The sequence below is a fragment of the Protomyctophum bolini genome (assembly GCF_963924005.1).
Source record: "Protomyctophum bolini genome assembly, chromosome: 10".
In the NCBI taxonomy this organism is placed as follows: domain Eukaryota; kingdom Metazoa; phylum Chordata; class Actinopteri; order Myctophiformes; family Myctophidae; genus Protomyctophum; species Protomyctophum bolini.
Window position 1 is genome coordinate 11,036,298 of NC_137871.1, and position 12,372 is coordinate 11,048,669.

General features: G+C 42.5%; 1 protein-coding gene across 1 annotated transcript in view; it reads left to right on the plus strand.

The window, feature by feature from the left end:
• The window catches only part of stag2b (STAG2 cohesin complex component b), a 36,919-nt gene that overhangs the window by 7,027 nt on the left and 17,520 nt on the right, over window positions 1-12,372 (plus strand). The window contains exons 9-20 of the mRNA XM_080774629.1: window positions 1,462-1,535; window positions 2,115-2,238; window positions 2,526-2,624; window positions 4,407-4,486; window positions 5,354-5,461; window positions 7,698-7,809; window positions 8,294-8,411; window positions 8,744-8,847; window positions 9,412-9,504; window positions 10,670-10,759; window positions 11,199-11,402; window positions 12,158-12,228. Of these exons, the coding sequence (XP_080630755.1) occupies window positions 1,462-1,535; window positions 2,115-2,238; window positions 2,526-2,624; window positions 4,407-4,486; window positions 5,354-5,461; window positions 7,698-7,809; window positions 8,294-8,411; window positions 8,744-8,847; window positions 9,412-9,504; window positions 10,670-10,759; window positions 11,199-11,402; window positions 12,158-12,228 (1,277 nt within the window). The remainder of the gene's footprint in view (window positions 1-1,461; window positions 1,536-2,114; window positions 2,239-2,525; window positions 2,625-4,406; window positions 4,487-5,353; window positions 5,462-7,697; window positions 7,810-8,293; window positions 8,412-8,743; window positions 8,848-9,411; window positions 9,505-10,669; window positions 10,760-11,198; window positions 11,403-12,157; window positions 12,229-12,372) is intronic.

A 12,372-nucleotide genomic window follows, 5' to 3' on the forward strand; every position in this document is an offset into this window, starting at 1 on the left:
AGACAACCGTATACTCCATATATGAAAGCGGCAGCCATCAATTTACCTTTTAGCGTTGCTCCGGTTGCTATGGAGAGCCTCCGTCCTCACCAGCCATGGGGTTTTTAAATCCAGCTCCATTGAGCCTCCATTAGAACAGGATTGTCAAAGCCTTGTATCTCTAAAAGCTTTGAGCGAATTTCATAATTGTGCTACTTAATGACTTGGAACAGCGACTCACATTCTTATAGTCTGTTGTTGGCTACTGGAAATATGTGTGCTGGCATCATCCAGTTTGGACAGTGAGCCTGAGTACTAGAAACATGGGCCAGAACAAATAGTTTCTGTTTTGTAGCATTTCCTGTCTGCTGTCAGAACAAATCCACTCCGCTTATAGCACAGGCAACACCTCCATAGGTGTGTGCCCGGTGTGGAGCGCACTGCACTGCAGAGTGCAATTCGGCTACCATTGGCAGTTTCTTATTATGTTGCGTATTAACAGCAGGTCCCACTGGGCGTCCATCTGCTGGTTCACCGTTGAGCAGACGCACTGCATGGTGGTATAGATGGTCTTCACACACTGTCCGCTTGCATTAACAAATAACAATGCCCGCTTGGCACTCCTTCCTTACCTTAACTCAATTACTGCCACAGTAAATACATAAATAAATAAAAACTACCTTTTTAACAAAGCATTTTCTTAAATTTTTATTTGACCTAGTTTTAACTTGACCCTATTGTTTAGCCTGGCTGTGTCCCATGAAATTGTTTGTTGCCTATGCTGTTTTCATGTCGTGCTTTTAACCCCTGTAGCACTTTTGAGATTCTAAAGAATGTAAAATTGTGCTTTATAACTAATAGCGATTTATAGCGACAGCGATTTTCCTTTTTAAGCTTCCGCTTCATTTCGACCATCCGTTCCCCATTTATCATCAGTTGAAATTTGAAAATGGCAAGTCTCGCCCAAAAAGGCAGAGGAAAACAAAGGAGGCGAGATACAGGCGTTTCCGCAGGTAGAATAAACAGGAAGATAAACGGTGGATATCTTGCGGTCACATGTTCTCCTGGATCTCTGTGTAATGCAGAGTGAACTGGTTACTCATTATGTTGGCGAAGAACGCCATCTAGCGTAAAACTAATGGTAAGACACGTCAAAACACCTGATTGGCGGTGTGGGCTTTGGAGGGAAAAAAACATGCCTAAACACATGGTTGTGTTTAAAGGAAGCTTCATGATTTAGTTTTTTTTTAGAAGATTAGCTTGGGCCTTTTTTTTTACACCTTTTTATTTATAGGACAGTAGACTGGCAGGGGATGGGGAGTGACACGCAGCCACGGCCATCTGGATCGGGATTCGAACCATTTGCAGCCTAGGTGCCTGGACCGCTAGCCGGCTACACCGGAGGCCTGGGCCAAGAAGCTTCGTGTTTTAACCAAACCAGTGTGTTCACATTATGTTCTTGTGCTTTCTTTTTCTCTTTAGCTCCAAGAAAATCAGGACGAGATTGAAAACATGATGAATGCGATATTCAAAGGAGTGTTTGTTCACCGATATCGGTAGGCCTGCACATCTGTGTCTGAAATCATCTAACCCATTCTGACCTGAGATCAGATTCATACGAGGTTTCCACTGGACACACACTGGTCTGATTAACCCATTCTGACCTGAGATCAGATTCTAAAAAATGTCAGTCGTTCTTCGATTTTTCAAAAATAGCAGACCTACAAGCTCGTAGCGCTCCACTCGGTGGCGCGCTATGAGCTTGTAGATCTGCTATTTTTCAATAGCTAAAGCATAACATGATGCTAACACCAAAATGTGTTCCCGTTCAGACTGGGTTAACACCTGACGATGCCATCCATTATTAAATGCTAATGTGTGCTATTTACATGAGCATGCTTGCTTGCTGTTCTAGTTTAGAAAATTAAAGATGCACATATGTTTGGGTTCAAATAATCTTACAAGCAATTACCATCATTTTGCGTTATGTTTGTCATTTTGTGGTCAAAACTTATAATCAGATTTTCGAATAATCTCCCCCAAAAATGTACGCATTCATCAATTAGAAAAAAAGATCGTTATAACCCTAACGGAATCTGTATTAATGCTTTTGCCGTTATCTGTCATATTGTCAGTGATTCGATAGCAGAGATCAGAGCCATCTGTATAGAAGAGATTGGAGTGTGGATGAAACTCTACAGCGATGCCTTCCTCAATGACAGCTATTTGAAATATGTGGGATGGACCATGCACGATAAGGTGGGTCACACTTGGCTTTAGATTTGTTTTGGAGTTAGGGACCCGATTATTAGGGTTTACAGACCTCGCATCTGAAAATATTTCGTACCGGGATTTGTTCTTGCAGTGTGTCACAAATCAATTTCGGTTTCTTTCAAGATTTTGTGGTTGTTGAAAATAGCAGACCCTTTATTGTAGTCTCTCCTGTTGTTAACAACACTTTGCTAGTGAAGCTGCTAAACTACCATCCGGTTTGAGCCTTTCATAAATTATAACCTTTGTGTGTTGTTGTTGTTTTTCTTTCCCAGCAAGGTGAGGTGCGCTTGAAATGTTTGACAGCTCTACAGGGTCTCTACTACAACAGGGAACTCAACACCAGACTAGAGCTCTTCACCAGTCGATTTAAGGTCAGTGCTACTTACACAACAAACACAATATCTCACCACTTCAACTTAAAGGGATAGTTCACAATTTTTTAAGTTGATAAGTTGATATAGTGGTATTATTTGATTGCCCAAGTCCCGTGGTGGGAGTTCTGCTCTGGTTTTGGTGAATATTAAGTAGTTCCGGTCATTTTGAGGGGGGCACTGGGGCCATGTGCGGGCCACGCATTAACTCATTTATTGCGGCTAACTGTTAGCATAAACCCCACTTCCAATGGCCACCATACACGTTCACTTTAAAAGACGGAGTTTGCCCGCCCCCCCCCACCCCCCCCCCCCCCCCCCCCACACACACACACACACACACACACACACACACACACACACTCTACACACACTCGAGTATCATTGGAACTAAGGATGCCCGATAATTATCGGCCTGATATCGGGAATTATGACGTCATAATTATCGGACAGATAACATTATCATTTCTGTGGCGCGCCCAAACACTCCCCGAGTCGTGTGTGTTCCATAGCGGGCTAATAGCCCCGCCCGCTTCTCCTTTCTATCGCCCCTCTCTCATTCACTCACTGACTCACATTCATTACGGACGCTGACTGTCTGAGCCCAGCAGCTGACGTATCGGTGCTCGTTCATCGCGCTGTTGAATGCGTGTCACTCGTTACCGGTTGTAGTCTATTCATTTGCCCCAGTTGTGTAGCATACTAGCATTGTGAAACGCGACCGTTTTGGTTGAGAAATGTAGAAGTAGTAGCTGTTTGGCAATAGGCTACTTGATGCTACAGACCATGCTAATGACTTATATGCTAACAACAACAACAACAACGTCTATCACTGGAACTTGGATAGTGTTGTACTTGTGTTTACACACGCACACACACAGACAATAGTGGTTCTCAAAGTGGGATCCGGGGAGTCAGAGTTTACAAATGGAACGAAATGATTTGGTTCCATTTGTATGAGTTAAGTTGACATTGATTTTACGATATAAATAAAAAATAATAAATTGAGGTCCCTTAGATAAATGGCATTAAATGGGGGTCATTATCGGTTATCGGTCTTGAGAAGCAAGAAGTTATCGGTATCCGTTTCAAGAAATCAATATCGTGCATCCCTAAACAAGCACACAATGTTTACCTTTTTTTTTTATAGAAGCTTTTACATGGCGAGTGTCGCGGTACAAAGGCACACATTTAAAAGGATAAGGGCAAAAAGGGTGACGTGTCCCTTCAAACGCTGCTGTGGGACTATTAGGGGATTATATAGATGGAGTATACGTTGGGGTACGTATATATACGGACCTGGGATATGATGCCCCCTAGCGTCGGGGTATGTGTATATATACACACATGGGAGTAAATTATTCCAAAAAATGTACAATTTGTATTGTTGACCTATTTCTAAAATATTAGCGCAACCTTCGTTCAACTTTGACCCCTCTATCACATAGAACTATTCTTTTGGGCGTAGTGATATGGAGACAAAAAACATAGTTCCGTGTGATAGAGGGGTAAAAACGAAAGTTGCACTATATGGTAGAAATACCGTAGGTCAACAATACAAATGACGCTAGTTTAGTCAAATAATTAACTTTTAATGCGTGGTCCCTGTGCCCCCCACAAAATGACCGGAACTACTTAATATTTCACCCAAACCAGAGCAGAACTCCCACCACGGGACTCGGGAAATCGGTTAATACAGTTGATCAAAGGAAAATGAAAAGCCATATCGGTGTGAAATGAGTCTTTATTAAAAAATAAATCCCCCTCTTCTTCTGTTCACAGGATCGTATTGTTTCTATGACCCTAGACAAGGAATATGATGTTGCAGTACAAGCAATAAAACTGCTCACTCTAGTCTTGCAGTAAGTATCTGGTTTGTTTTATTTTTTTTATCTGATAACCAGCTGTTGTAATAAAACCAGCAGGCTTGTTTTCCTCCCACTTAAGTTCAATGGGATGTTGTCGTTGCAGCACACAGATTGTCAGGATGCTTGTACAGGCTGTATCAGAAGTGTCTCTCTCTCTCTCTCTCTCTCTCACTCTCTCTCTCTCTATGAGTTTATTCTCCCCTCCAACTTAACCCATTCACACCGGGAAATCATCTGCGAGATACGAGGAAAAAAAGCATTTTATACTTTGACTATTCAAAAATAGCAGATATACAAGCTTATATTGTGTCACTTTGTGCTGCGATACGAGCTTGTAGATCTGCTTTTTTTGTGTGTGTGTGTGTGTGTGTGCAAATCTTTAAAAAAAGAAAAGGGGGGGGGGGGGGGTTACTTGACATGAAAAGGTTTGAGCATACGTTTATCAGAAAACTGTTAGGATTTGGAAGACATTTGTAGAATCGGCCTCGGGTCTTAATGGGTTAAATTCAATGGGTGGTTGTTGAAGCACACCGATTATCAGGTTGCTTTGTACAGGTGATCTCTGCAGATAGTGTCTGCATGTCCTGCTTTTAATTCCTATGCTCTGCATGCTTAGTGCCTTTTGTAATGTTATGTTTGTTTCATTATTATTATTATTTTTTTTTTCAAATACGTTTTTCAAATGAAAACGAAAAATTGACAATGAACATAAAATCAAAGTGTACCTGCAGTGCAATGTGATGCTCAATCTGGCAGACACCAGCATGTACTCTAACCTTGGTGACTGACCTCTCTCTCTCTCTCTCTCTCTCTCTCTGTCTCTCTCTGTGTCTCTCTGTCCGTGCCCATGCAACTCCGCAGTAGTACAGATGAGGTGCTGAGCCCCGAGGACTGTGAGAGCGTTTATCACCTGGTTTACTCCGCCCACCGGCCGGTCGCCGTCGCGGCCGGGGAATTCCTCTACAAGAAGTATGTCACAGTGATTCTTAATGTCCATGCATGCATGCACACAGATGGACAGTGTACCCTAAACCACTGGGATTCAATGTATCTTACCGTGTACTTTGTAAGTCACCCTATAAGGGCGTCTGCTGATTGTCTAGTTGGAGGTTCAAGCATCCATGTGTGTATACGTAGGTAGAACAATGGAAAGAAAATGATACATCCACAGACTCACCCAGTGAGTCCAAATGCTCTGCAGTGTTGCTAACTCTCACGCTGCAGGGTGTCTACGTAGGTGGTGCACCTCCTAGCTGTGCCTTGGGTTGAGTTGGGTTGACTACTTTGACCCTAAATATATTCTTATATATGACCCTAAATATATTCTTATATAGAACTATATCGATCCACAGAAAGCACTTTTTGACCTGAGGAGCGTTTTGGATATCATGTCCAGAGCGTATATTGACACCATTATTAGCAGGATGTCAGACACAGCCAGGAGGATCGAACTCATGTTTGTTGATCATCCACATTGTGGAAGGAAAGGGGCATTGGATGAGAGTTTTCATTTAGTCCTGCCTCTCCTCTGTTGTGATTTGGTCTGGTCTTGAAAAGTGACATTGATGACTTATGAGTGGGTCGAACTATTTTCTACTTAAAGCGCCCAGGGTGCTCCACCGGTCCACCCTAAAAAAACAAGACGCTGGACTCGGCACGTGTTGAAATGCGATGCTCGGCACTGGCAGCTCAAAAGCACTTTCCGTGGGCATGGCCCCTTATAGATGTGACTGGGGAACGGAGAACCATGTGCAACAGAGGTATTGTAAAAGTACGACATCTAGTGGCTGCATATTGTCTATTGGCCCTTTAATGACAGTCAATGTTAACCCAGTTAAATTTGATCCCTGATCACTGACTGCTGTCCTTTGAAATATTGTGAAATATTTAGGTGTCCCCAAAATATACCCAAAATATATATTTTGGGGACACCTCTGGTGATCTTCCTTAAAGTGTCAAAACTGTGATTGCCAGTGTAGGGGACAGACTATTTTATTTAGAAAAGTGTTCACACAACACATTTGTGTAGGCTAGTGGAAAAAAGATATTTCCAATATAACTGTTTTGAAATGTAAAACACTATGACCTTAATTTGCTTTACAACATATACTGTCACCCTGCCTGATAACATCTGTTCTAGCTGTTGCACAGTGTGCACATTGAGGACCTGCTGTCACATGATGGTGCGATTTGTCTCTTGAACAGTAGAGGCAGGTTAGGAACGGAGGAGGGAGCACAGGGAAGAATGGGGGAAAGAGCAGAGGGAACTAGATAAAGTGCCCCTCGGGGCACAGGTCACCGCCAGGTCGGGTTGTGGCCCCCTGGTGGCGCTATAATAGGCCAATGTGAAAAGGGTGCCATTTGTTTCTTATGCCTTTGATGGCAATTGGATGATTTTTGTTCCAAAAATGTGTTTTGCAAAAATCCACCTGTTGGTGGCACTATAACAGGCCAATGTGAAAAGGGTGGGATGTATTCCTCAGCCTAGTAGGAGAGTGCGTTAAGGATTTCTCGTAAATTGAGTATCGGATACAGATCTGTCTTGAGCACATGACTATAGAGATACTGTGTAACGATTTGCGGGATGTTTGGACAAAATCCGGAGGAGTAATATAAAAAAATCTCTTTACAAAAGTTGGCCTCTAGGGGTTCCATAACAGATATGCCATTCTGGAATATTTTGGGGCAGAGGTTCATCGTTGGCATCCAGGGAGTGTGTGTGCAAAGTTTAGCATTGATCAGGTTAACGGTGCCGGAGATGAGCTGGTAACGGGCGGATGGACGGAGTGCAAAACATACTCTCTCCCCAAGCCTTCGGCCTGGTGGAGACGATAAGAAAAGTGGTGGAGAGAGTGCAGGGAAGAGGCAAGGAGCAGAGATCAGGCGTGGTTTGCATTAGAAATGTGTAGACTCCACTACTAACTACTTATGGGTAATAGAGGGGCAAGTTGTGAAATTTTAAAACGGCTGACCTAGAAATGTGAAACATGGATTCTTTAAGCCTTTATTTCGTATGTCGGCAGAAGTCCACAAAGTTAGTTTTTACATTCCATTATTGGAAGTGTGATTGAATGAGTTTCTGCACTTGACTTGGCTTTCATTTAAGTAGTCTGTCAGTGTTGACAGCCACAGTCTGTTATCTCTGAGGACTTCTTATGAGAGAGAGGGATACAGTGATTAACTGCAGAGCACATCTCCACCACAGGTTGTTCAGCCATAAGGAACCAGAAGAGGAGGGCGCCCCCAAGAGGAGAGGGAGACATAGTGTCAATGCCAATCTCATCAAAACCACCGTGTTCTTCTTCCTGGAGAGCGAGGTACGCTACACGAAAAAAAAAAAACATGACCATGTTGTTTATTAACACATTCTGACCTGAGATCAGATTCATACGAGGTTTCCACTGGACACACACCGGTCTGATTAACCCATTCTGACCTGAGATCAGATTCTAAAAATGTCAGTCGCTCTTCGATTTTTCAAAAATAGCAGACCTACAAGCTCGTAGCGCGCCACTCGGTGGCGCGCTATGAGCTTGTAGATCTGCTATTTTTCAATAGCTAAAGCATAACATGATGCTAACACCGAAATGGGTTCCCGTTCAGAGTGGGTTAACTCAAAGAGCGTACACAAATGGAACCCAAAATGGAACCAAGCATTCATAGTTGCATTTTTATGGATCATTAAGTCAGTTTGTGACGGAACGTTGATTCTAGTTCTAGCTGTATATATTATACACAATATGCAGCGGTATAAATGGATCGGTGATTTCTTTGCTGGATAACCACGCGTTGTCTTTTCAGCTCCATGAACATGCGGCCTACCTGGTAGACTCTCTATGGGACTGTGGTCCAGAGGTGTTGAAAGACTGGGACTGTATGAGCAGTTTACTGCTGGACGATCCACTGCCAGGAGAAGAAGGTAAAGAGCTCATTTTATTTGTATTTGGAAAAAATATGTGGAATAGTTTTCTTTCAAATATATTTTTACTTGACTGGACAGGACCATTTTTCACGGTTGACACTCAAGTCCAGGTCAGACCTACTGGTGCATGCCACAATAGTGGCAGTTTTGAGTAAATGCGAAAATACATTATGTAAAGTCTGCTCCTTTTTGTTCCAATGTAGTTAACCCGTTTTGAGCGTGAACCCCTTTTGGTGTTTTAAACATTGTTATAATTTAGCTATTGAAAAATATCTGCCATTTTTGAAAAATCGTGAAAATATTTTTTTTGTCTCCCGTTTGTCCTGCAGCTCTGACAGACCGACAGGAGACGGCTCTGATAGAGATCATGCTCTGTACGGTACGGCAGGCCGCTGAGTGTCATCCGCCTGTTGGAAGAGGAACCGGGAAAAGGGTGAGATTCACAGCGTATTATTATTATTATTGTTATTATTATTATTATTATTCCCTTTTCTTGTGCCTGTGGTTCATGGTCGGAAGGGTTGTTTTGACTCAACCGAACGTAATCGGAAATTGTAATTTCACGCTTCACAGTTGTGTAATTGTGGAAATTGGCAATCAATTCAAAAGTTCTTATTTTGGTCAGCTGTTTTGCACCATGATCTCCGTTAACTGAGTCCACAAGGGCCCAAAACATTTCAACGCATCTCCACGTCCATCAAGCTCACAGCACAATAAAGGCCACATAGGCCTTTACATATTTTGCCCATAACATCATCCTTTCCCACCAAAAATCAATGATTATGATTAATAATGATGATTACGGTATTCGGCAAATAAAATAATCAAGATTGTACATTTTAGTCATCATTGTGCTACCCTATCTATTCTGAACTCCTATCAACGCTTGCTGCTTTGCCTAATGATTTTAAATTACGTTCGTTCATAATTTAGCTCATATAGAGAGAGACTTTTGGGGAGTTGTCCAGTTCAATATTTATTATGCTTGCATGATCAGGTGATGACAGCCAAGGAGAAGAAGACACAGTTGGATGACAGAACCAGGATGACAGAGCTATTTGCTGTGACACTGCCCCCTCTGCTGGCCAAAGTATGTATGACACACACACACAGCACACACACACACACACACACACACACACACACACACACACACACACACACACACACAGCACAGAGTCACAGACGTCCTTACATGACCGCTGTTGCTCTCACTGTGAGAACCTGTAGTTCTCTATGAAAACATCTAGTTTGTGTATGCCTCGAGGGTTGGGTCGTACTTGGATCTCTGGTCCATAGCTCTAATGCCGTTGCATTTAGAGCTATGTTACCGATGACCTCTGGGGCTCGCATAAATGCAGACCAGCCTCTCGTCTTTAGCGTATATAAAAAAGAACGTTTTAGCTTCTCGCCAATACAAAGGCTGTTTGTGTCATTAGAAAGCCTTACTTTCCTAAGTGGAAGCACTCTGAGCCCCCCCACCACACGTATAAACGGTACTTTTTGGCCAGAAAAATATATTTTTTTCACCAGAGGAAAAATATTCTTTATGAGGGTTTTCTCTTGGCAATATCGGTAGAAGGAGCAGTGGAGTAACTAAAAGATTCTTTCGGTGGAAAACAAATCCCTTTTTGGCCAAAAAGTACCTTTTATACGTGTGGTGGGGGGGCTCAGAGTGCTTCCACTTAGGAAAGAAGGCTTTCTTATACCTTTTGTATTGGTGAGAAGCAAAATCGTTATTTTTATTTACGCTAAAGCTGAGAGGCTGGTCAGCCCCGGCAGTCATCGGTAGCATAGCTCTAATTGCAACGGCATTAGAGCTATGGACCAGCGCTAGATCGTAGTCATCATTCGGAAAGGTTTAAGGAAACTGTCTAAAGAAAGCATATTTGCATACTCTTATTTGCATAAGAGTGCTTAAGATATTGTTCTCCAGAGCGCCACACATGCACCGAGCAAAAGTGTCTCTGTCCAGCCCTCCGTGCAGGAAAGTGACATTGACGAGTGGTGGTGCTCCTCTCCCCAAATTGTATCAATTCTGTACTCCAGAGCGCTCTAGCAAAAGAAAAAAAAAGAAAAGCTGGACGTGCTGAAATGTGACGCTCGGTGGTAGGATGAGGAGCGCTCCAAAAGATGCTTTCTGTGGAAATGGGGCCCCTAATTTGCGTAATGGTTGGTGAATATTGCAAGTCAGTTAGCTAAATTGATCTGTGTGTGTGTGTGTGTGTGTGTGTGTGTGTGTGTGTGTGATGCAGTATAATGTGGATGCAGAGAAGGTGACCAACCTGCTGCAGCTTCCCCAGTACTTTGACCTGGAGATCTATACCACAGGACGTCTGGAGAAGGTAACGCAAGCGTTTATTTGTTTTTTATTTGTAAGAATTTGAAGGTTTTCAGAAAACTTTAGGTTGGGTTTTAAGAGGCGTTGTTAGAATAATGTCAAGTGTCAACTGAGGCTGCCTATACGGATTATTCTTGTTGCCGTGTTAAATAAACACATTTGTTTGTTTATTGGTTACAAAATTAACTATTATTGATTGATTTTGATGCAAATTCTAAACACTATGGGTGCATCTGAAGAAGTTGTGGCACTTTAAAGGAATTTTAGTTGTGCTGCCCTCAAATGCTGTGCAGCGACAAAATAAAAGGAGAAAAAAAAATCCATCAACGCGTCAATTTGCGGCCTCGATTCATCGATTTGCCAAATGAATAGTTTCACATCCCTATAATCGCACATTGAAACCTTCTCTCTCTCTCTCTCTCATCTCGTCGTCTTCCTCTCAGCACTTGGAGTCGTTACTCCGTCAGATCCGAGAGATCGTAGAGAAACACACGGACATCGAGGTCCTGGAGGCCTGCTCCAGAACCTACCACGCCCTCTGCAACGAGGAGTACACCATCTACAACAGGGTGGACATCGCCCGCTCGCAGCTACTAGACGAACTGGTGGACAAGTTCAACAGACTACTGGAGGACTTCCTGCAAGAGGTAGACGATAATGGCAACGACAAAGACTATTTTGGGATTAAGTAAAATTTCGTCAAATTTCGTTTTGAAAATGACAGTTTTCTGAAAAAGCTATGTTTCTACGTCAGTCGTTCTTCGATTTTTCAAAAATAGCAGACCTCACAAGCTCGCTATGAGCTTGTAGATCTGCTATTTTTCAATAGCTAAAGCTATTGTTCTGGCTCAACGCCCAAGCAAACTTTCTCAGTGGCAGACTATGAACAATATCTCCAACCACAGCCAAGTTGTGCTTGTTTAAAATGTTCGTATTATATACTCCCACCAAATTGGCTAAAATAACACCTTGGATCTTTTTCTCTGAATTGATTCTTCCCAAGTACATTAGTACTGTAGCCCTCACTGCTGCCCTCTACTGGTTGGTTAATTTAGTGAGGGCAGTAGGTAGGTGAACGTGTGCATCTTCTGCTACCTCTGATTCTGGGATTGATCTGGGAACCCCTTTTGGTGTTTTAAACATTATGTTATAATTTAGCTATTGAAAAATAGCAGATCTACAAGCTCATAGAGCCTTCCACCGAGTGGCGCACTACGAGCTTGTAGGTCTGCTATTTTTGAAAAATCGTGAAAATATTTATTTCAGAAAACTGGAGGATTTAGAAGATTTAAAAAGAATGTTGAGGTCAGGCCTAAATGTGGTGCCAGTCGGGCACAAGTCTGACCTCCTTTCAGGTATATTATATCTCTAAAGGTCGTTCTCTATCATTGTCTTTCTCCAGGGTGAAGAAGCAGATGAAGACGATGCTTACCAGGTTCTGTCCACACTGAAGAGGATCACAGCTTTCCACAAGTATGGGGACATTACTTTATTTTACTACCATCTTGTGGTCTAAATGAAAAATCCTTCAACCTGGCATCTCTATTTTGGGCATACGAGCAGACGATAAATGTCATGTTCCATATCTATAAGCTCACTGCTGCATTGTGACCGTGT